The 26,348-nt window shown below is 36.6% G+C and overlaps 1 protein-coding gene across 4 annotated transcripts in view; it reads right to left on the reverse strand.

The window, feature by feature from the left end:
• PAPOLA (poly(A) polymerase alpha) overlaps positions 1-25,733 on the reverse strand; it is a 43,859-nt gene extending 18,126 nt beyond the window's left edge. For 2 of the 4 annotated variants that reach the window (XM_031049289.2, XM_031049288.2), the window contains exons 1-12: positions 25,420-25,733; positions 14,120-14,290; positions 13,419-13,485; positions 11,951-12,032; positions 11,367-11,476; positions 9,390-9,443; positions 7,306-7,417; positions 5,928-6,017; positions 5,690-5,828; positions 4,071-4,143; positions 2,473-2,593; positions 1,513-1,597 (exon numbers count right to left, since the gene is read on the reverse strand). In XM_031049289.2, the coding sequence (XP_030905149.1) occupies positions 1,513-1,597; positions 2,473-2,593; positions 4,071-4,143; positions 5,690-5,828; positions 5,928-6,017; positions 7,306-7,417; positions 9,390-9,443; positions 11,367-11,476; positions 11,951-12,032; positions 13,419-13,485; positions 14,120-14,290; positions 25,420-25,427 (1,112 nt within the window). In that variant the 5' untranslated portion in view covers positions 25,428-25,733. The remainder of the gene's footprint in view (positions 1-1,512; positions 1,598-2,472; positions 2,594-4,070; positions 4,144-5,689; positions 5,829-5,927; positions 6,018-7,305; positions 7,418-9,389; positions 9,444-11,366; positions 11,477-11,950; positions 12,033-13,418; positions 13,486-14,119; positions 14,291-25,419) is intronic. The other 2 variants (XM_005149533.4, XM_005149534.3) reach the window with 2 other exon arrangements.
• Between the last annotated feature and the right edge of the window lie 615 nt (positions 25,734-26,348).

Raw genomic sequence — 26,348 nt, forward strand, 5'->3', positions numbered from 1 at the left:
TCAACACAACTATAACTTAGACAGGAGGAAAGTGTAAAGAGGGAGGGATGAAAAAAAAAAAATCTAGCTTTCAGATGGAGATTTGAGCAACACAGCTACATCTATTGAATACAGATGACTTGTCTATAAAGAATATGTAAGAGCTTACTAACAAAAATTTTTAGTGAACCAGAAAATCTTGGGTAATTTAAACAGCTCCATATGATCACAATTAAAAAAAAAAAAAAAAAAAAGACATTTTGTGCAAAGCATACAAACCCCAAATACTTAATGCTAGCAGTAGAAATTTTTTTTGCTAAAAATGGCTAAAGCCAGTACACAAAAAAAAATATTTAAATTGAGATTATTTTAAAAGACAATGTTTCCAATTTTTCCTAGTTTTGAAAGAAACAGAAAACTTACTAGGGAACTTATTAACTCTTGAGCAGAAGCTGATTTGTCTGCAGCCCATCTTAACTTGAAAACAATAATATAACTTTACAGTGCTTTTATAAGTGTTTTGAAATTTATATCTCCAAGGTACAACATAAAAGTCATCCAAATGTTTTAAAGCTTTTATCACGCAAAAGGTATAGAAACAAAACACAGACACATTATGAAGGTCATCAGTCTCTTTTAATGGGGGAACTGTATATTTCAATCTTATTTATATTAGTACATAACCAACCAACCACCCAACACAGAAACAAGTGTAAAAGGTATCTGATCTTGATTCAACAAGAATGGGTCTCCAATTTCAATTGAGGGCAAAGAAGATGTAGTCCATATTTTAATAATCCGCATTTATTATAAAAATACAACTTTCAGCAAGTCCATATACATTTAACAACCTTCTGCCCCACAAGCATATTACTAGAAACCCTAAAAAATGAAGTGTAGTATTTCCTTTAGAGACATTACAAAATCGAGAAACTAGGTGTGAAAGAGTATTAATAAGGAGCCAAAAGCCTTAAGCTTTAATGAAAAAAGTTCAGTGAAACCTAGTACATCTGGCAGTTAGTCAACACAATTGCAAAAATATCTTTTATTACCAGAATGAACTGTTGACTATGACAGAAGAAAACGAACAGTTTCAAGCATGTATTCATCTTAAATATTGACTTTCAGAATTAGTTCTTTAAATATCTTGTTTCCTGAGAGGCAAGACTGAATTTTAGAATGCTTACTGACACCACTAATGAACGTTTCTGTTACTCAAACCAGCTGATGTGTCTTCAATTTTACTGGTAGCATACCTATTATATACTTAACTGGTGATATTTTAAGTATCTGGTCAGGGACTAACAGTTTCTGAAATACATGCTAAAGACAAAAAGAAAAAAAGATCTGAGGAAATTATTAATTTTCTACGAGAAAGGATAACAGTGCATTCACTCCCCCTCTGTATAGAAAAATCCTAACACTTTCTGGAACTCTAATGTATGCGTAATTTAAGATCCTGTGCTACAGAGCATGATAAGATATTTTAACTGATAAAACTTAAAATATTCTGCCATGCCATAAAATACATACTTGTACTTTTGAAAGAAGTTTGGAGCTTCAAAAAGTTTGGACCACTCTGCCTTACTCAGCAAAATTTCATCTGTGATAGCAAGACCTAAATTATAAAGAAAAAAAAAATTTAAACTTTTTTTTTAAATACAGTTTAGTATGCAGAGTAAGAATAGCTTATTAACTTAGCAAAAAAATACTAAAATTATTTCACCCCCTTAAAATTCAAAGGGATTTATCAAGCTTTATACTGCAGTCATACCTTAAGTGGTCATTAGTTATACAAATCATATTATTAAGAACCTCAAAATGTGATTAGAAATGTTAGTTGATCAGACTAAAAACTTCACATATTTTTGCTCTGCAGTTTAACACTGCTCAGTTCAATCTTCCATGTATGCCACAGTAAGTACTCAATTCAAAGATAAGAGATCATTTTCCTTACAGTACTTGAATCATCTCTTCTAAAAGGCAAAGAAACAGTAAGACAATAACCTACTGCTCTTTCTGAGATAGCTACTGGTAATTGCTCTCTTCATCAAGTCTACTTCCTGCTTTGATAATGTTGTCCCTTATTTACTGTAATTATCCAAGCATATTACTAGGAAAAATCTACAGGACTCATCTCTAAGCAAGTATATGTTTTATATTAGACCAAAAAATAGCCATGATTGGATTACTACACATATCTTCATTGGGACATGACACAATCTAAAGCCACCAAAATAAACAAACAAGGCATTCTAATTAATTACCCTCAGTTTCTAAGAGTGAAGGCCAGGTTTGCAGAAGTCTTTACTGAATTTGGAACTTTAAGCCACAGAAGTTTAACAGGCCAAGTTCTACCTCCCTCAAAGACAGTCTCACACCAAGATGCTATTGAACATCTTCCCATCTCCCCCCTTCACAACCTATGCCCACAATGGAACTGTTTTAAAGCCACTTGAAAACATTTACATAGAGACATAAGATAATACTTACCTTGCTTAAATTCCTCAACCATGACCATCCGTGTGGAAACGGACACATTGTAGGTAGAGTTCTGCTGTGGGTATGCTGGTGTAATTATAGGCATAAGATGGTACCTATCACTGGGGTTTACCTATACATAACAACAGCCAATCAGTTTTCTTCAAGCATACACATGACTTAAAAAATTTGGATTTCTCCCTTTACTACAACTGAGTCTTAAATTCTAAGATACTTTAGTTTGCAGACCAGGTTAAATTTGCCAACAGTTCAGAGAAAGTTTAGAAAACAAAAATAATGCTTTCAAAGGACATCATTCTGAAACACAGTGATTGGGGGAGGGCTGTAACCTGTCGGCACACCAAGATCAACTTGCAGACATTTCCAAGTGCAGAAATGCCAACTGAACAGAACAATTTCTCTCTTTAACAGAAATTAGCTTGGGAGCACATCAAAACAAGGATAACTTATCATCACATGAGCACCTTCAGAAGAACAACTATCTTCAGATCTTGCAAAAAATATCTTATACTTTATTTCTGTAATGCTACTGAAAACAAAGAGCTAACTTAAGAAGCTCTAGGCAACCTCACAGAAGCATCACTTGCATTAGCTTATCTTTTATTAAACAGCACACAGAGGAAAAAAAAAGTGACAAAATACACACATGCAAAATACATTTTAAATAGCATTAGGGTAGCATTCTTGTAGATAGTAAATTAAAGATAAAATGCTGACATTAGCTTACCCCACTTTTCTTATTAGCTACTACAACAGAAACAGTTCCCATCACACTGACCTCAAACCCCCATTGCAAGAATAAAAGCAAGACTCAAGAACACTTCAACTGTCTCACATTACTTAAACGTGGACTTTTGTCAACCAGAAAAACAGATCTGAAGTACAACAGGGCATAAACTTCAAACTTTGGTGTTTACTTTATTCACCAAGAAAAGTTTAGTTGAACAGCAACCGTTCTAAAATTCACAAAATGGCATCAAACGCATTCACACTAAGCCCTACTGAAACATCAGAATGTGAGCTGTGCTGCAAGCTGTTTTACTAACTGCCTGAAGGACATTAACATCCACTGCCCTTTATGTAACTGCTACAAATACAGAGATCAAATATTATGAATAATACACAAAGCAACTTGAAGTCTTCAAGTTACGATCTTCTTTGGTTCAAGATGAAAAGACATTACTACAACTGCATGGAACTGAACTTATCTAGCTGTGACTGCACTGAAGTGAATTCAATAGACTTGTAAAAGTAACAGGTTTTCAGTTAGAAGCAAACCATTTTAAGATAAGCAGTTTTTAAGAAATTAATTGCTTTAAAGCATATATCTAATTAGGCCAAGTATTTATTAAGATCACTTATTGCAAAAGTTGGGAGTAAAAAGTACATTGTTCAGCAAGTGTGCTTCGAGTGGTCATTTAGAAAGATAAGCTTTTTTCCACATTCAGGAGAACTAGAGGTTAATTATAAAGACGACATAATACCAAAATATTACATTTAATATACCCAAAATGAAGTTCACCTAGGACTCTTTAAGCAACTGAATTTATTGCACAGTGTGACTTATAGGGGAAAAATAATACACTAACCCTTGGGTCCCATACAGGCAAATTAAGATTGCATTCTTCTGGCTGTTTCAATAGCACTGGATTTGGCCATTCCCTGTTCAAAAAGATTGTAGCACTGAATAAGACTATTGGATACAACCATGTATGTTCAACAAACAACACTTTTGAACGCAATCCTTCTTAACTCTGCTCTCAAGGTAAAGCATCGTTTCTGTAAGACTAAGCTGGTCTAACTGGAGTTCTTCACATAAGCTGTATTACTGAACTACAATACATCTGTAATTAGCTTCTCCAGGCCATTAGAACAATTAATTGTTTTGTAGTCTTGGGAGTTTTGTAACTACTCGTTTAGGGAACTAAAACTCCTCAAATTTCTTCTTGAAATACACCTATCAAAGAGAAATTCCACTATGAAGATGGACATTGGGTCCATCTTCAACCTAGCCGTTTCATGGACAAACTACAGAAGACACAGCCCACATGATTACAGCATTACACGCATCATTACAAGGCATATGTGTTTAAAAAACTGAAAAAAAACAATCAAGTAAAAAAGAATCCATGCTGAATGAAACACTAAAGAGAGGCAACACTTCTGTTCTTCAAGTTATCTCTACTCCCGTAAGTTTTCTTATAAAGAACTAGAAGTCAGTTAATCTCTCTGTATTTGTACATTAATGCTCCTATGTTGTGCACATACAAAACAGAAGAGCAGCATAAGGAATACAGTGAACAAAGTTTGCAACCAGTTTTCCTCTACTAGCTTTGTGTGGCAAGATACTATTAAACACTAGGCACCCCAAAAAGGCTATAAAGCCTATGGATTCAAGAAACTGTGGAAACTGCCTTCATGTTAAGAAGGAAACACGCTATACTTAAATATAAGCAACAACTTTGTACAATGATCCTTAAAACATGTCAATGTCTCATGAAGACTGTAAGTAGAGATATGTCCTTTCAAAAAAAACCCAGTACTCACTTGTAATCTGCAAAGTGCACTCTCATTCTATTCATTCTAAATTTACTTGCAATGTTACCATTGTTTCCATCAGAGTTATTCTAATCATCTTTCTGAGGTAACTAGCTCAGGAGTATGAAGCTATACAGAACTGCAAAACACCTACCTCTTCACACTGGCAAGATAAAAAAATACAACCCACACTTTTGCCACTGGTTCTCAAAAAACTACGTTTAATCTACATGCCTTAACCAGATACTGACACACCTCCTCTTTTCCATTATCCCAGTACCAGAATATTAAACGACTTTAAATTTTGGCATGCCTGTTCTTATTCTGCACTATGTAAGTATTTCATCTAAAGAGTAATGTTGACTTACAATACCTATGAAAATTTTTATCAAAAACTGGGTGGATACTTTAAGAACACAGTATGTTGTATTGGATGACTTACTGAAAAAGCTAACAATTTTCTGTCAGTAAGAATAATGCTTATACCTACATCTTAATCTGGTAACACCTGAAAATGATACCATAAAAACAGGACTAAAATTTAGTGTCTACAAACAATTTTATTTTAATCTAAATTAAAAAAAAAAAAACAGCAAAAAAACAAACAAAAAAGAAAAACAAAAAAACAAAAAACCCCACCAAACAAATCAAAACAAAACAAAAAACATACCATTTAGAAAATACCAAGAAAAATTTATGTACAAGAGTTGATGCTATTGCATTTGGATAAAGCTGGCAAGTTCTTGCTACTAGCATAGCCCAGGAAACACCGCCAAGGAAACCTAGTATATTGGAATAGATGTTGTGGCCTGTGGATTGAAAAGGAAAGAGACAAAAGAAGAATGGTATCAGTAACTGCAAGAGTTAAAAGAAGCTTTACTTTTTTTTTTTTTAATAAAACTACTTACGTTTTGCCCACAGTTTGATAGCTCTCAGTGTTAACCTGAAGTTGTCAATGTTTGGTACTAGATGCAGAATTTCATCGGTTACCCGGCAACCTACCAAAAGAAAGAATCCATTACACTTGCTGCCTCCAAAGTTTTTTTGCTTGTTTATCCTCCCTCACCTTCAAAGCTATCAAACCTTAGATCAGAATGCTAGAAACACATTTTGTATTTTGATGATCACTTCTGTTCTGAATTAGAAAGCTTACTGCTCATTACTGTTCGCTAGCAGCACTCTAGACAACTCATGCATGCATAGCTATGGTTTTGAACTGCAACTTGATTTTCTGTTTCTAATGAACTGCACAAGCTGTTTTGAGTTTTAAATACAGGATTACATGAAGCATATCATAGGACAGAAAAATTAAGAAAACATGAGCTTTTCATGGATCTACAGAAAGCTTGAAGTCATAGGTCAAACCTTTGAACTTATGAGAACAGGCTAAAAGGAATAGTTTTTAAACATACAAGTATCATTACTTTGATCAGATATTTTCAGGCTTAAGAGTAACATTACATATGACATATATAGCTTGATTTTTTTTTTATTTTTCATCAGGACTAAGTAGTTGCTCATTGTTACTAAACAGAGAGAACTGGCTGCAAGAATATAGTGTTATCTAATACTAGGAATTCCTTTCAAAGGAAGGAAGCAGCATAAATTCTAGAGACAGCACAAATGTGAATCTCACAGAACAGTCCAAGTTGCTGTGGTAATCTCAAATAATTTTCAGGTCATAACAGAAATCAGTGCTATCTAACATGTTCCTCTTTCCCACCAAATTGCATTCAGGCTAAAGCTCCTGACATCCTGGACATACATCATGTTTTAAGCTCCAGTATTAGAGAAAATTTAAGCATTACACAAGCTGGTAAGCTACAAAAGACCTGCCCTCAAACTCACAGTATTTTGATATCCCAAATTTATCACTGAAGTAATTTGATTATGTTTATGCATATTAAAACATATTACAGAATAATAAAACCCAAGCAAAAAAAAAAAAACCCACACACACAAAATAATAAAAAAACCACAACAAAAAAACCCCTAACCCTTACATATCTTTATAGAAATACTGATCCAAACCAGAGTCTTGCAAATACCATTAATGTCTACACAGCACCACTTACCACCCAAATTAAAGAAAAAAAATTTATAAAGATCTGGTCCATAAGAAACAACCCTTATTTCCAAAGTTAAATAAAACTGGCTATGACTTTATTTCCAGATATGGAGTTGCTACGTTTTCAGACAAGTCCACAACTGAATTACTGTACCAAACAACTTAGGATACTTATTAAAAGATGATAAACTTATATGCAAAACTGTAAATATACATACCATTAAGACTTCGTATGCATCTAATGTCTAAATTTTTAAGTAGGCTATCATCTCGTAGGTCTAAGTCCTCAGGAATAGTTTGCAGTGCTAATCTTGCAAACAAAATATCAATCTTGGAAAGGAAAAAAAAACCAGATAAGACATTAGAAAACTGTTCCTCTGTAGAATCAATTCTTTACCCTATTTTTATTTTTCTACAGGAAGAACAAATTTAAAAAAAGCACAAAGTCTCTTGTTTACTTTAAGCAAGAACATAAAATGCGTATGTAAAAACTAGTATTGACAGAAACTTCTGAAGTTTAATTGACAGGATCACCACAGAACTAAACTTCTTTCCTGCAGTTCTGAGGTTTTCTTCACAGACAGAATAATCCAGACAAACTGTGTCTGAAGTTAGGAAAAGAAAAATTAAATTGTAATGTTCTGTTACTGACATTCTGGGCATAAACACAGCCATCAGAAACTGTGACCCAACAACACCTGTGTATGTATAGAAAGAGTGCTTGTGAGTCAGCATTCAGGGCTAGAGACCTCTCATTTGCTGTCAGCAACATGGGATAAGTCTCAGTCATAACCCTAATCAGAATCCACCATAAATTACTATTTTGCAGCAAGATACTACTACTCTTATAGCAGACAACCCTTTTTATTAGCCTATTCATGCTTGTATTTCGAATTTTATTTTTAAAACAAGGACAGACAACAGTGACTTCAATGCGACTAAAACAAAAAAAAAAACCAGAAAAAACCCATCACACCAAAAAACAAACCCTTCTGCCCCCCTCAAAAAATAAATAAAATTTAAAAAAAAATCAACAAACCAACTAACCAAAAATACTAGCCAGATGTTGCCTATGGGAAGTTTCAGTATTTAAAATTAATACCTAAGCTATGCAAACAGAAATTAAACTCTCCAGAAAAATGTTCCCAATACCTAATGGTATACAAAAAGTAATAAAATTGCCAACACAGATGAGTCACTGGCTACCTTATTGCACAGTATCCAATTTCTCTGCACATATCTCTCATTTGGAGGAAAAGCATCTCTTTGCCTAAGCATCAACTGACACATCGGTGAAACTGCAAATAAGTAAAGCTGGACAGATGAGGGCAAAGGAGGTGGTTCATCTTCCCGAGACTTAAAAATTGCCAGTACCCTAACTAATGACCATTATAAATGCAAGGCAGAGATTTAACTAAAATTGACAGAGAAGTGTCCAGTCTTGTATACAATACTACAGCTCTTCAAGTCACATCATGTGTCAGACAGTTAACATGGAATTTTCTCCCCACTGTAAAGTACCCTTCTTATACCACCCCCAGTTGCTGCCTGACATAATCCAGCTGCAAGCCTGATGAATGGTGTGTATGGACAGTTTATATGTTTTTGTCTTGTCACGAAGATAACAGGTTAACTATAAAACAAGCTGAGAAAGATGAACAGAGTATCTTTTTGAAAGCAATATTCTTGTATTCTCAGCAACTTCACCCAAAATAGTAAAAATCAAGTTAAACAAGTTGATCACTCCAAGACAGCTGATCCATCAGGCTACAGACACCAAAACAATTGTTTTGGTCACGCGTTTACAGACATCTTAAGAGATCAGGACTATGGGGATACCCTGTCTGGCCTTCAGTAGCACATATCTGGCCTTCAGTAGCACATTTTTTGAAACAGATGAAAAATCACACTTCCTATACTAAAGACACTGAAGCAAATCTGAATTTAAGGTTCTGACTGTTAATTACTAGCAGCCAAAAAATTACTGAAGCCACATTATTAATAGAATTTCTATTAAGTCTTAGTAATGCCAATAGTAGTATTCTGCAGATCAGTAAATTAATCAGTACTAGCAAGCAGCAGTGTCTAAAACAACAGGGAGATATCCTATACAAAGATCTAAGTACATAAAGGAAGACTTTAGTCTTAAAGCCCCACTTTAAGTTACACAACTGAGGACTATTGTCATGAACTTAGGAGAGTCATTTTAACAGCATTCATTAATGAATACTACACGAATTACAGATATCTTGAAAACTTCATTTTAACCATGCTCTACCAAAACAAAATGAAAGATCTTTACCTCTATTCCATCAAAACAAAGTTTAATAACTGGGACAAAAGCTTCTTCAACAGCCTGGAGGGGAAAAAGTTGTATTTTATTTTCAGTACAGAGAATACTTACAAGCAGGTCTAAACAACCACACTGACATGCTAATTATACAGATGTTTTTGTTTTCAGGTTGATTTTTGTCAGTAATGTCTCTTCCACCACTGAGGACTTATGCAGTAAGCCCTGATCTGCTACATCCTACAGCTGTCTAGATGTTAACTATAATCCAAGCTCATACCAACCAGCTCTGATGAAGTTACCTGAAGGTCCAACTCGCTTCTCACTACATGTAGGACATGATTAAATGTTTTACTCCTCACATAATCTCTAAGGCCAACCTAGGAAGAATTTTTACTCCAAGAGGCCTCTCCATTCCATGGTTTTTCCAGTCAATATCTTATGAGAAGTGACAAGGAGACAACTGTGTAACTACATAGTCTAATATCACCTAAACCAGTTGCAAGTCACCAGCCTCCAGAGCTTGAGCATCTTTCATAAATGTGGTCATTAATAAGGTACTTTGACAAACGGCATCCATGATGAAACAATGGAACTTGATTCCTACTCTGCCACAACCTTCCTGAACTGAGCATGCAAACTAAACACAAATCTGCAGAGCACCTCTTTCATGAAAGCAAAGAACAATGCATACCTCCTAATAAGTAATTTAGGAACTGCAGGGACTTAATGTGGTTTTAAGAATTAAAAAGAGAAGCAGACAACACTACCCTCCACACCTAACCTTAGTTAAGGTTATCTTAATGTTACTGGACATCAGGATGGATCCTAAGCAAAACATTATATTTACAAGTCTCTCAGAGCCATTCACTAGAACAACCATTAAGAAAGCCTAAATTATGTAAAAGTGTACAAACTTACTTCAGTCTAGCTTGAACAATTTAAAGTGTTATGACACCCTGACCTAAAAGGTTATTTGTATCACTGCAGGGCTACAGTGAACAGCGTACCCTGATCTATCTTGCTGCTAAATCAACTTCAGCTTAAGTCACAGTTTACATAAATTGGAAATCCGCAAATCAGAATCCTCTTAATTGTGGATTTAAGATTATTAGAAGTGTTCAGATAATAAAGCATTCAAAACAATTGTATCAATAACAGTATTACCACCAGATGTTTGTACTGCCCTGGTAGTTGCCAACTACAGGATGCAAAGGGTGGAAGAATACTGCAGATGGTTTAATGTATTCTATGGAAGCACAACTAAACCAAAGTTTCAGACTTGCCAGCAATTCCCTTTATTAAAAAAAAAAAAAACCAAAACCACCACAAACCAAACTACAGCAGAGAAAATTGAATTTTCTCAAACCAACATCAAGATTAAAGTTCCTACCAGCTGACCTAGGGAGGCTTGTCATTTATGTATAATAGAAACAAAATACTGTACACCAGCGTGTCTTACACTCCTGCAACAGAAATCATCCTACCATCCTGAAAAAATTACAAAGCATCTAATAACTGGACACACTAAAAATTTAACTTCAAATTTCAAATGCACAACTAACAGACAATACAGAATGTTTAACTAAAAATGAACACTGTCATTGTCCATCTAAAGCATGAAATTATAAAAACATCAGCATAACTGGATACTTCAAAACTTTTATAAGACACTTTTGGTCCTGATCCTTTCCAAGCTAACACATCGGCATTTGTCTGCAGCTAGAGAGCAAGCAGAAATTTTGCAATTCAAGCACACATCCTAGGACATCATTCTGCCATGCAGATCTCTTAAAATTACTATCTCTATTAAGTGGAAGCAGGAAAACCAGAAGAATCTCTATTTCGATTCTGGCGATAGGCTGCAGGTTAACTAAAAATCCACAGCAAGCCTTTAACAGTAAAGTTCTATTTACTTATTTAATGCATCATCTTTAACTTTTCAGCAGCATCATCAGTTCAGCTAGCTGTATAGGACACTTCACATACCCTCAGATCTTTTACTTCTTCTTGCTGTTTCAGTTTTTCATAAAACGATGTGAAAAAGTCACTTCTTTCAACATGTCTTGGTGCAACACAGAGGGCATCAATATCAGCACCTGAAATTGTTTATTAGCACAAGTTATTTACACTTCACAGTTCCAGCATTAGCCAGACTTTTTTCTTTTTAAAACCAGGAAAAACTAATTTCTCTTCCTGCAGAACAGCTTTTCTTCAGGAATACTAGGTCAAATCACATACAAAAGTTCACAGCCATGGAGCATACTGAATACATACATACATTCTTCTTGCAGTTGTGAAACATTTGTAGTAATTTTTAAAAATCAAATTCCAAGTATACTACTTGATCTTTAAATAGTTTCCAACATTTTTATCTCTTTCCCAACCCATCACAAAAGCATAATATAGAAATATATTTCTTTTATTTTTAATAAAAAGTAAAAATCGATGACAAATTTAAAACCTAACACCACCTCAAAATACAGAAATTTTTCATTACTTAAGGGTGGTGGCATTGACAGCTATGTCATTAGCTCAAACACATGAGTTTTTATAATAAAAGTAAATGTTACCTTTTGTATGAACCCCTAATCTATAGGATCCAAACGTAAAAATTTTTCCTCCAACATTTTCTATTACAGATTGCGGAAGATTCTAAATGGAGCAAATAAAATTGGTTATTTTACCTTAACAAGTTCTAACAAACAAACAATTTATTTTCAAACAAAAGGAAAAATATTCCACAAGATTATGTTGGTTTAAGGTACAGTTATTACTGAATTAATAATCTTTGCATTTACAGAAAAGATGGAAGCTATGTTTAACACTTGGGAACTATCTGTAACATTTCAACTACATTACACATTACTGCCTCAATCTTGGTAACTGTTCAGCAGTTTTACACTTTAAGTGCAGCTTTAAAATATTAAGGACTTTGAACACATCTTGCTTAACACACAGACTTTTTAAGACTGACCTAGAAATTTATGATTAATTGCAACTTAACAGGGAAAAAACATATTACCATTTTCAATATCAAGTGCTCATTAAATTACTTCCAGAGACACACACACTACAATCTCTACATAAAAGTTTGGGATTGGGAGAGGTACTTATTTTATGTTAAAATTGTTCAGGTACATCTACTAAATTCCTAAATTTGCATCTTCAAAAAAAACTCTTGAACCCACAGTACTGTGGGCAAAGACAGTCACCCCTTCATAACAGGATGCGCTAAACCCCTACATTAAGGGTTACACAACAAAACATAATTTAAAAAAATAATTATTTTGTAATACATATTTAACTTAAGTAATTTCCTGTCTTACACCAGTTAAGATACTCTCATTATTTTGCTTTCCAGGATTGCCCCCACCCATAATTTTCTTCATATATAAATTTCCATTTCATAAGTGTACAGAAGAAACACAATCTTAAATATATTTAAAGCATAACAGCTTAAAAAACTAGGGGTTTTCCCCTAAAAGTATCACCTCCATCTTTACAACTTTTGCAAGTCTACAATCATTCAAAAAAAGGCATGTGTAGGGGTGCAAAGGACTACAGCCTGGCAAAAACAATACTATCATTGTTAGAGCCTACAAAAGTAACATTACAGGACTAACTAGTACTAACGACTGCAAATCATAAATCTGCAAGAAGTCAATTTTATAATATAACACTGCTTCACAAAGCCAAACAATCTAAACATGTAATTAACATAATTTATACAAATGTTTTGACAAAAAGTTAAGCTGCATTTCTACCCAGGGAGATGAGGGAACAATTGAAAATTATTATTACAACTACATTGATTTTTTCCAGTGTTTATCAGTTTCTTTCTTTGTCAACATTCTACTCTGAAGGTGAACACTGCCTGGAAACTAAAGCAGCTAAACACAGGTCTTATTTATTTTTCCATTTTTATTTAAATAGATTCCCAGATCTAAAATTAATCTCATTTAGAGTGGAAACATATTTAGGAATTGTCTTCCTACAGCAGTCTTAGTATGAGTAGGTTCCATGTAAATACATCCATACCTTGCTTTCACTAATTTCCCGTATCCATTCCTTTACCAGGTTATTTAATTTTCCCAAAATTAGAATCCTGTTGATAAAACAGCAGAATCACAAGTTGTGAAATTAGATAAAACTAAGTCTCAAAAAAATATTTTTGAGACCCTGATCATCATTACACACATTCAACTACAGGAACACCACAGAACTAGTTACAGATATTGCTTTACATACACATATATACACTCTCAAAGTCAGTCTTAAAACATTCCCACTGTCTTTTCCTCATTAAAGATCCTCAAGTGATTTAAACTCAAAAAATGCAAGCATGCAAGGCCTACACATGTTACATACATTTTGCTCACTTCCAAAATAAAACCTTAATTCACAAAACACATGTACCTAAAAAAAACATTAAGACGCAGTACTGAGAGAAAAAAAAAACTCTAGAAAGCTTAATATGGAATAAAAGAAGAAAAGTCACTACAAAACTGTTATGAAGGGAGGGAAAAAAAAGCTAATCAGCCTCCAAAATTTAAAAGTAATTTTCATTCACTTATCTGTTCTGAGGTATTCCTTTTAAGATAAGAAAAAATTAAGCTTAATATTCTACAAGGCTTTTAAGAAAGCATTTGAAAGAACATAAACATGTTTGAGTAGTTGAGGTTCAACTACATGGACCTCAAAACAGGAGAAAACCACTGCTAAAATAAGCATTTACTCACCTGCGCTGCAATTCTTCTTCCTCTTCAAATACACCATAAGGTTTTAAGGTTTCAATTAATTTCTGGGTAAGTATGCAGTCAAACTCCTTGGGGGCAGCTAAACTGATAGGTGAGGTAATGCCATAATGCTTCTGTAGTTGCTGTGTTTGTGATCCCTGGGTTGTAACAGGACTAATAAAGGCAATTAGATAAAGTTACTGACAGAAACCAAACAAAACAAAAACATTTTAAAATTAATTTCAGAGAAACAGACAAGAGACACATACTAGGGAAATAGAAAGTTAAACCTATTGATCTGTGAAGTAAAAACTAACAATTTGTATTAAATCTGTGGTATTATGGACAACAATAGAATTACCTTTCTCTAACTCAAAATATTGATTGCAGGGGTACAAGTTACTATGAAGCATGATTTATTACATCAGATGCCTTCATACACTCAGAACACTCACATGTGTAACAGGTTCTAACATATTTTGAGTCCATTATCAACACAGTTAGCTTTAAGCTGACTTCTCTGCTGGCTAGCATAACCATGTGGGTAGATGAATGGTGTCAGCTCAATTTATGTTGGCAATATATACAACATTGGCCTTGCTTCACAAGGTAGGTGTGGGGAGATTATTAGGTTTGTGCTAGACTTTGCCTAACTCTAGTACTAAGGATGCAAGCAATACTCTCTCCGCATCACTCATCTCATTAACATGACACTTAACTTCCTATAAATATTTCACTAAATAAGTACGTAAACCTCAAGTAAAACTAACCCACCACAATGGGTTAAAACTGCAAGGACCTAGTTCACTAGTAAACAGTTATCCTGGGTTCAGCAGTAGCAGTCATTTTTTCTCCTTCTTAGTATGTAGTGCAGTGCTGCATTTCTGACTTTCAGCCTGGGAACAACGCTGATAACACCGATGTTTTTAGTTGCTGCTCAGTAATGTTCACTGACCGAGGACTTTCCGAGTCTCATTCTCTGCCAGGGAGGAGGGGAAGCCAGGAGGAAGCACAGACAGGACACCTGATCCAAACTAGCCAAAGAGGTATTCCATACCACAGCACTTCATGCCCACTATATAAACTGGGTGCAGCTACCCAGGAAGGGTTAGATCACTGCTCGGTCGAGCTGGGTATCAGTTGGCAGGTGGTGAGAGGTTGCATTCTCTTCCCTTGTTATTATTATTATATTTCCCTTATTATTATTATTGGCAGTAGCAGCAGTGGTTTGTGTTATACTTTAGTTACTGGACTGACCTTATCTCAACCCATCAACTTTCTTTTGATTCTCCTCCTGGAGGAAGAAAGAGGGGGGAGTGAGAGAGTGGCTGCATGGCTGAATTTAAACCACGACAACAGTGAAATCAAAAGTCCTCATAGTATCCCTGCCTTGCATTTTTCAAGCAACCCAGATATGGAAGCAAATCTCAAGGAAAAGGATGATGCTCAAGTCAATCCCCCACATTTCAACATCATAAGAGAGACCACCATTCAAAAAAACTTCAGAAGAAACACAAAAGCAAAGCTACCATCATATTGTGATAACTAGGTGAGCTTCCTGGATGAAAAATAGTCATTCAGTTTTTCATAAGGGGCATACATTTGCAATGTTCATGTTTTGAAATAGCCTTTTTTTAAGAAAAATTTGAGCTCTATGGGTAACTATTCTAAGGGTTTCAAAACTAAACTTGGGCCTGTGTAAACATACTAATGTCTGGATTCAGTGATTATTGCATGCTACAATCATAGTTAAAGCTTTTTAAACTGCAAATAGCAACAACAGGTAGCCATTAAAAAAATCTTAAATATTCAGTATTGTAGAATAAATTATATATTTTAACATTTAAGATGGCCACATTTTAAGAACATCTAGTTTTGCTCATTATATACTTCACAGGTAAGAATACACTACTTAAACCTGTATTTCAAAAGCTCTAAAGGTTACTTTCACTATCAAATGTTTTACATTGATATATAGGTAACCTTTCCTCTAAATAATAAATATTACTCCTCCTTTGATTTTGCAAATGACAAATCACAGTAGTTAAGCATACTAAAAAGCTGCTTTTCTGAAACCAATTTATTTAAATTAATCAGCCTTGTAGAGATCAAACAAAAACATTATGATCCCTCATCAAAACACACATTTCAGGAAACACAGGTATTACATCAACAGCTATTTAAAAGTCTTAACAATAAAAGTATTACCTGAAAGTTAAGGCAATGCTTGTGTACAATTGTCATAATGGCATCATTTCTTACTATGTAAGATTACTCCTCAAAGACATAGTGTTTTGGTTAATAACAAATGTGTAATATTTTTAATTCAGTGTGCACTAACATTTTTTTCTGATAATTTATTCATTCCACTATGATCTCCCTCAACTTCTATAAAGTCTAAAGAAAAGAGAATTCCCCACATCAGAAAGTCAAGCTAACAGCTTATGTAAAACTCCCCTTCTCTGCAAGCTTAACATTCCCCTGTACACTGCTGTATTATCAGCACTTCATATTTATACATGTTACATGCCATTTCTATTTTATGAAACAAGAACATTTTCAGGCTAACCAGATACTGCATGTGGAAAAACTACAGTACAATTTCACTTTCACTTCCATAATCTGTTGTCATTATCTCCTCATGATTTCATACTTTATTTCCATGAGGACTAAGTACTGAAAAAGAACAGCATCTTAAAATCGGCAGGAATCAACAAAATTCAATTCTCCACAAGTTAAACACATTTTTAAATTATTCTAAGCACTATAATTTCTATGAAATCAAGAATTTAGTCCCAATGAAGTTTCCCACAAAGTAGGTTCCGCACATTTCACCCTTTGCTTATTAGCAAAAAGAAAAAAATGACTAAAAAACTGTACATTTAAAAAAAAAATAAAATAAATAAATCAACCCCCAGGTAATCAAGTCTGGGAATGTTATTTGGTATTGCTTCCTCTACTAAAGCGTTTTAATCACCTAGTAAAGAATTTGGTAACAGCTGAACAAATCATACAGACCTTAGGACTTGCGTGAATGAAAACATTTTTAAAAACTGTCCAGATGATTTATACAGAACAGTAATTCAAAATAAGTCCAAAGAAAGCCACTAAAGCATTTTCTGTTTTTCAAAGAAAAAAAGTAATAGAATGTCAATACAAATAGTAACTACAGCCACTTAGTTGCTACCAAATAAGAAGTCAGGAAAAAAGTCTCACGCATAAATATCCTTTGGGTAGTATGAATATTTTTACTTACACTACAACGTAATTAAATTTTAACTACAATTTCCCCCCTTTTTAATCAGCTGTTATCTTGAAAAAAAAAACCAGATTTACTCTTTAAGATTCTGCAATTTATTTTTACAGGTCTTCAAAGCAGTAATACAAAGCAATCAATAATATAGTTGTGTAAAAATTTCCTGATGGCCTGAAGTGATTTTCACCCATCTGTAACTAGAAACTGTATCCAAGTCAACAGCTATTAGACATCATCAGAAGGGGTGGCAAAACACAGGTTGGCAGACACTGCTGCTAAGTATCAGAAAAGAAAAGATTCAATGTAACTCAGACACAGATTTTGCAAAGCAGATTCCTGAAGTCAATAATGCTGACAGAGCCCTCCCCCGGCTTGTGAAAGCCATGCTTCAAAAATCTGAGAACTATCAACTGAAAAATAATCTTTTGCCTAGCCCCAAAATCGTAACACGTAAAACCCAACCAAACATTGGATCACTTCCCTATATCTGGTTTACAGCATAATCCTGGTGGTGCAATGAGCAGGTCCGTCTTTGCAGAACACCACATTGACATGATTTAAACCATGTTTTATCTCCAACCCCTACACGGCCATCAGAGTATGGTCACAGGGCACAAAACAAGCTTTGAAACTGTTCACTAAAACGTCAGCTTTACACAACCAAAAAACAATCACCTAATACCACATTTTTGATCAATCACCTAATACTACATTTTTGGGAACTGTTTCACAAAAACAGTTACAGTTTTTACACTTACTGCTCTTATATATTTTATAATAATAAAATAACTATGTTTCCAACAGGACAGGACCTTCCCACACAAATGTTTCACCTGTGTTTGAAGGTTGAGAAGTTAACACTTTCACAGGGATGGTACCTAACAATTCTCAGCATAGCTGCTCCTAATAGATTTACCAGGCCAGAAGATACAACAAAGCTTACAATGAAGATACAATGAAGCAATGAACATAGTGAACATTCCCCCCCAACCCCCCGCCATTCACTGTCCCTGGAAGTATTCAAAAACTGTGTAGATGAGGCTCCTAATAACATGATCTACTGGTGGACTTGGCAGTCCTTCAGTAATGGTTGGACTTGATCTTAAAGGTCCTTTCCAACCTAGTTATTTCTATGATTTTAGCACATATTAATATTGAAGTATTATTAGTATTAAATTGAAGCTCAGTTGTTTACACCTGTTGAAGTTAAGGCTCTTAAGGTAGCACATCAAAAAGAGATCAGAACACAGCTTTTATAAAATGACAGAAAAAAATAAAAACTGTATTTGGCAAAAAAGTTCGCATCATTAAATTAGTTCAACAAACTAACTAGAGCTAGGTAACTCATTCATTCGTTTAAGTGATGGCAAGTCATGAAAGTTACTATAAAGAAAACAAGTAAAGGTAGATCCTCTCCCCACCCTCTAACTTCCACAAAATCAAGAAACTTTAAAGCATTCGGTAGCTGCTTTTTCAATTAAGAATAAATTATCACTTAGAAAGAAATTTTAACTGCTCATTTTTCCAACTTTAATGTTGTATTGACATGTTACATTTTAGCCAGAAAATGCTAATGTTCAACACTCATAGATTTATTTCACGAAGATTACACTCTACTTCAGTATCTTTCTTATTGGAAAGATATACAAAGATTCTGGTTTCTACCTGTGATGAGTCATCATACATCACTTTTGAAATCCCTTAAACTAATAAATTCATTCAAAGAGAAAGGACAGGTAAATATAAATGCTAAACTCCTACCTGAAAGGATTAGGGGAGTTAAGGCCTTAGGGGGAGGGGGTGGAAGGTGAAAGCAGCTGGAAGTCAAGACCTTGCTGGTATGCCAAATCTACCAGTCACTGAAGTTAAGCATTGCCAAAAATCAAAGAGTACTAAACACAACAGAAAATCCCACCCAGCTACTCAATCTTGACAACAGCAGAGGCAGCTTTGACAAACCTTCTCAATGTCAGACATAACTCAAGGCATATTTAGGGATTGTTTTAAAAGAGACAAACCTTTTTAACAACACAAAGAAATTTAAGAAGCACTTTGGGGCTTTTTTTGTTTGTCTCTAGTCAACCACATACACACATGAAAATCTTGCTCCCTCTGTGCTGTGAATAGGAGCTACCTGCTAATAGCACAAACATCAAATGTAAGTTGCAGAAAATGATGTAGTGTTAAATTTAACATGCTATTGTTGTAGCTCTGGTTTGACCTACATTTCTTTAAGAGCATATGCTGAGTTTAGACCATCTGCAAATTGGGCAACAGCTAGTCAATTCTACTGTTACAACCCAATACTTCATATTCAAGTATGAATTAATCTCATGTCAGATAAATCGACATGCATTTTGTTCCCCATATAAAAACACACACACAAAGTTCTAGTCTGCACTAAGCTGACAGCAGTACAGCCAAATGACCTTTTTTTCTCCAGAACCTAAAGTTTTGGTAGGCAGCATATTCTTATATTGTTATCAATAACTTAAAAAGAATTAAAAAGAACAGACCATGGTAATACTGCCACTGCTAAAAGCATTTCACAGCAGAGAGTGGAAGTGGAAGGAAAGAAAAACCAGAAAAACCCAAACAAAATACAAAAACAACACCTAAAGCTTATAAGACGCTTTACAGTTTCCAAAGTGTACAGCTTTAAACTCCTTCATATGGAAATGACTACACATTACTCAAAGGTAGAGGGGGGAAGACTGTGAGTTAAAGGTAACACTTTGCAATCCATGTTTTATGAACACACATCCACATAAACTGAGAAAGAGCAAATACATGTACATAACCAAGAGTTACATAAAATTTAAGTACTGTACTGTTGTTTTCTTTTACAACACTGAAAGCTTTTTCTGGCTCAGAAGAAACAAGAATCCCATCACAAACTTCTTTTTCAGGTATATTTTGCATTTTATCCTCTCCCTTCCCTCACTTAAAACCTATCTTTCTAAGCACTTTTTCCTCTTTCAGTATTCTACCTCAGTTCTACTGGTAATATTTGTATTGTGTTATTTAAGTGTTTATGCTTCTTATTACAAACAAAATACAGTGGAAATCAGCACTGCATCATCTAAACATCATACTCCTGAAATTTAGTATGCTTCACAAATAAAAATCAAAATAAACAGAAATCTTAAATACAGATGCCATAATATTTAATAAATTGTAACAGTTTGAATCCCACATAACTTTTAAACTCCCACCCTGAAATAAATCTTAACAACCCAAGATCTAACTCATCTAAATGTGTGCCAAGTGCAAGCAAAAACCCCTTACAGCTTTCAGCCATCAAGCCTTTGCTACAAGTCATACAAACCCTTTCATATGTCACTATCCTCAGCTGAGGATTAAGTTTGCACAGGCAGACATATACAGTAAGGCCAGCATTGGTGAAGCAAGAAAAACCATGAACTGTTAAACATCTTAGAACAGTGTCAACAACCCACATAACCTTAACTTTAAACTTCAGTCAGGACCTTCAGCTCATTCAGTCTTGCCTCCAGATACCAAAACGAAGTACACAGGTTTAAGAATCTCAGTGACTACCCTCTCCTCTCTATTGCCTCGTTACCTCAGTAAAATTCAGCCTTTCTACTTACTGATGTAAGACAAACCCAAGTCAGATTCCTAAATACTGGTCATCACACCATCTGGTCAGTGGAAGCTAAATTCACAAAACTCAAGCTCCACTGAGTCAGATTTCAGAGGAAGTGTTTTGAGGGGCTTTGTTTGTTTTTCTGAAGACTCCTCCAGCAGGACTACTTCAAGCCAGAAACTTTAATCTGAAATTGACAACAATATCACTCCACATAAAACTTCAGATATCTAGGCCAGAAAAATTAATGAAGTCCATGCAAATCTGTTACTGGGGAACTTCTATTTTAGATGGCTAAAATAATTCATCTGTCCTTCCTGAAAGTTTTAGTCTCCAGCAAAAAAATTGCTATATACTATATTTACACCATGAAGTAAGTTTTCAGCTCTCAGTATGAGATTTGAACAAGGGTATTGGAAAAAAAGACAGGCAATGTAACTATGCAAGGAGAGACTCATCTGGTAGAAGAAGAAATATTCTTACACATTCTGCTAACCTTTGACTCAAACCTGAATTCTCAGACTGAGTTCTCTGGCTCTTCCATTTGTACAAAAGAACAGTGAAGGCAGCATGTCCAAACACATACCCATACACAAGATTCTTACTAAACAGTTTCAGAAGTTTCTCAAGTTTAAAGAAAATTAATTTCTACTGAATTCTACAGGCAGCACTCGGGCCAAAATTGAGGTTTATTATTATTATGGAAAATAATAAAAAAAACAACTCCAGACATAGCAGTTTAAGAAATTCAGTAAGGTTGAATCAAAAGATAGAAGTATCAAATGAAGAGCTAGGAAACCCATAAAGCATTTCACTGCAAGAGATTAACTTGTCTCAGCAGTGAAATCTGCTCAACCCAAAACAACCATGGGCTACCTCCATGTTAAAAGGTATAAATGCAGTCTTTTTGGAGTGACATTAGAAGACCAGGAACTACTGCAAGCCCACATATACTTGCTATGCAGTTCCTCTGTACCATGTCTAATGAATGACTTCTCATATTGATTTTTCTATTTTTTCTTGATTAATTAAGCTATCTCTTCAAGGAAATTCTTCTTCTGAAGGTGGCCCTGTGCTTTGCAAAGCCAGAAATAATTCCCCCCATAACAGGCTATAAAAACCTGAGCGCTCTCTGTTCAGAAACACTCCCAGTCAGTGCAAGTCATTTTAAATATAGTCTTGTACTTTTGGCATACAAGTTAACAATCGCTAATTAGAAGTCAAGAAAACAATGACATCGCATATGTCTAAAGCGATGTTCAATGAAACAAAATACATAACAACTTACTTCAGAAGTGAGAAGAGGCTTGACTGTATACAATAAAGACTGAAAAAACTAATTACATTCCAGCACTCTAATATGAAAGTTATCAATACCAACAATAGTTAAGTTTATGACACTTTTGAGTGTTTGGATATATGACTCAATGCACTTTCCCATTTCTGGTTAACAATAATAAAAATCAATAAAGACTTCTGTAATGATTTCAGCACACATGGAAGTTCAGCAAAGAAGCTCTGAGTGCAATAGTATTGGTAGTTTAACCAGGAACAGATTCATGGTGCCATTTCTCTATTGAAAGGGTCAGAAAGGCCAAGGTTGCATCAATTCACAAAACATGGATGCTGCTTCACTGAGGCAGTAGCCTTTCTGTGTGAAGCCAAGCCATAACTGAAACTTAGTGAGCTTCATTTCTCCCTACAATCTCATGTTTCAGATAATGCATAGGAACAATCTGTGCCAAACAGCTCACTAAAATGTACCTATCTTTATAATAGGGGAAATATTCACCTTTGTTGCTAACCAGTTTTTGGAACAACTGAAAGTTTGAGAGTTTTCTCTTATGCAGCTGCTATCCCTTTACATAAGAGATTAATGAGAATGATAACAAAAAGTCACATAAGTTCCTAGCACAAATTTACATTGGTTTTTTTTAAACATTAAAAGGCTTTTGCAAATGCTAGCTATCAGCATCAGGAGAACCCAGGTTTGCTTCCCAACTACTGAAGCACCTTGTACATAAAATTTGCTTGGTTCTATAGTTTTGCACCATGCTGCTAAGAGAAATATGCACATGTACATACAGTACAATATCAGCAACACTGTACACCTATTGAGAATTTTGAACTGACATTTTTAAGGCAGAGTGATGACAATCTCTGTATTAGAGAGCATCTCTGACTAGGCCTGTCAACTGTAAACACCTCCCTAAAAAAAAAAATAAACAACAAAGTTTAAAGGATTTCCTGAAAGGTCAGGACAAAACCATTTATTTTGTTTGTCATCTTGAAAGTTTTGGAGTGACATAGATGTTCTACTCAAACAGATTATCATTCAAATGCATGAAAATATCAGCTGGAAAGAATTAAGCAAAAAAGAGACATTCTAATCTTGCCCACCTCTCCCCCCCCCCTTTTTTTTCCTTTAAACTTAAGTCAGAGGTATCACTTCATAAACTAGAGAATTAACATTACCAGCATTACAACTTACCAGCATTACAATGACTGAATAATACAAAGTCAATAAATCCAAATTACAGAACTAATGCAGAATCTGAGAAAGCTTTGCTTTTTCTTCACTCAAATAAACGCCCTGTTCTAGGGAGGGTGCCAAGTAATGTTTATACTGAAAATAGCAAAACATTACTGTAAATTTAACTATGCAATGTCTTTTTAAAAGCTTCTAGCTGAAGTATCATAAACACCTACATTAAAAAAATGACCGAATCATTCTAAATTTGTCAAAGTTTAAAAACCACTACTATTACAACTCATAGAAGGAGCACAAACTTTAAGATGATGCTATTAAGCACTCAGAATGTATGCAGTCACAACAAAATAAACTAAGAATGAAAGCAGGCAGAGTAAATACCTTCCCATTTGCCTGAGGCCAAAAAGCCCAGCCAACTTCAAAGCTGGTTTCTGGTAATTTTTCATTGCCATAACGAACATGTGCAAAACTTATCTATAAAGACATTGCAGCTTCATTACACAAGACGCAAAAGCTACTTGGCACAACCGTTTTATTTTCTGCATGCACTCACTGTGCTTTTCCTGCCATAAACTCTCATTTAAGTTCCCCTCAAATTATCTAACCCAATACTAACTTACCAGTATTTTAGATTGAATAAAACAAGCACAACAGGCAAGTATGGCTATTCTTCATGTCAAGTGAAGAATTCACATTTAAAACAATAGTAAATAAACCCCATTAATAACAATGAAATAATAATGAATAATCCCAAATAGCTGTAGCAAAACAAAAAAATCCAAAATACTTTACATTTCTCCTTCAATGGAGAAGGAAACAAAAACATAACACACAAAACCCAACAGCAACAAAAACCAAACATTAACTTAGCATATAAACATGCCTTATTCTTAAAACCCCACTTCGCCACCTACCCATTGCTGGTCCCCTCGAATTATACAGTATGATAAAATACTAACATTATGGACTACGGAACTGAGGAGCAGGAAGTTCTGTCGCACAACCCGGGACTATGAAAATGCCGGTGAGGAAAAAAAGCAAGAAAAAAAGAAAACCGGGCGTGAGGCTGGGGGGTGGAAAAAGGCAGGAGGGACGGTGAAGGAAACTGGCAAAGAAACTGGGATGAAATGAAATTCTGTCCCCCTTCGTCACTCATGACTACCAGCAGGGTTACGGTCCGAAGCTCAAGGCCTACTTTTTCAGGGAGAAAGCCCCCGGCTTCCGGAATGGTGGAGCGGGGGGGTGAAGAAGTGCTGCCGTCCACTATGGCTACCGCCGGCCGGGGGCGCTGCCCCCACGACCGGCAACGAGGTCCCCGCGGCGGCCTGGCACCGGAGCCACCGAGGACCCGAGGGGGTTGCAAGGACAGCGAGCTCAGCTCGAGTCGCATGTTCGAACGGACGCCTGTGTCTCCCCTGCCCCCGGAACGAAGAAAAATTGCTCGCGTGGCCACCGGGGGAGAGGTTTTGTCAGGACTTCGGGGAAATAAAGCCTCATCTTTCGCAACCGGGGCGAGAAAAAGATAAACATGAAGCACTTCGTATGACCTGACTCAACAGCGGCCCGAAGGGCCCCACGGCAGCCACCCGCCCCGTGACTACGCGGCCCCTCATGCCTGCCGCTATAAGATCGAGAAGGAGCGGACAACTGTAACAACATAAAAGCCACATCAGCATCTCCTTCGGGACTCATAACGATAACGGCGGACACAACAAGAAAGCCCGCAGGTCCTGGCGGGCTGGGTGGAGAGCAGCGGATCCACAGCCCCGCACACTGCGGCACCGGAAGAGCCCAGGACCGGAGAGGGACAGGCTCCGGAGAGGGGGAAGGGCAAGAGGGAGCAAAAGGGGCCCGAGAGAGCATGGAGCACGGGAAGCTACGAGGAAAGCATTGAATAAAGGCCGTCAAGCCACAGGCCTTTAAGACACTCCGAGAGCTTTCTAACTTACAACGGCATCGTCTCTCCAGCCCCTCCTCCTCCTCCTCCTCCGTCGCCGCCACCACCACCACCACCGCGTCGTCCCCTTCTCCCTCCTCTTCTTCGTTCTCCCCCACCACTGCCGCCTCCGGACCAGTCACTCGTCCCGCTGGGAAACGGGAACCGTGACCATGATACGCGCCAGGGTCAGGCCTCGGGGAGAGAATGCCGTTCTGTAGGCCCAGGCGCCGCCGCTTCACTTTCCTCTTCCCCTCTGGCCTTCTAACATGGCGCCCAGACGCTACCACAGAGACATCCTAGACCAGGGAGAGCCTGACGCAGCGGCAAGGCCACCCCCGCATATCGCATACACTAATTTGCCCGCGCATGCTCAGAAGAGCGCGAGGCCGAAGGGTGTCCTGGGAGTTGTAGTTCCCGTGAGGGTTGAACTTCAGTTTGAAAACAAAGCGCCAACGGCCGCGGGGCGGGGCGGCGCGTGCGTGACGAGGTGGTATTTGTGGGCCGTGCTGCCGGGTTCATGCTGGGAGAGGTTGAGGGTGATCGCGGGTACACCGATGGGGTGGGCGGGTGTGGTTCAGAGCCGGTGTGCCTCGGGGCTGTGGTCGGTGTAAGTGGTGGTGTGCTTGGGCACCGGGTGGCCGAATAACAGGAGGAGCGGACTGTAATCACCTCTGGAACCGAGGCGGCGAGACGGCCCTGCGTTGCACCTACAACTTGGGCTTGGGATCGGGATCCTCCCGCTTGGTGCATGCGGGGAGCAGCTGGGGACCGGGGTGGCCGGCGTTGCCCTCCGCTAGGGAGGAGTCCCACGGAAGGCACGGCGGAGTCCGTAATTGTTCATTTCGGCCGAGCGGAACTCGCTAAACTGCGCGCTCCGTGTCCTTGAAAAGCGGAGAGTTTCGATTCAAAGCGGGAGCTGCGCGCGTCTCTCGTTACGTG

Source organism: Melopsittacus undulatus, chromosome 4 (genome assembly GCF_012275295.1).
Source record: "Melopsittacus undulatus isolate bMelUnd1 chromosome 4, bMelUnd1.mat.Z, whole genome shotgun sequence".
In the NCBI taxonomy this organism is placed as follows: Eukaryota; Metazoa; Chordata; class Aves; order Psittaciformes; family Psittaculidae; genus Melopsittacus; species Melopsittacus undulatus.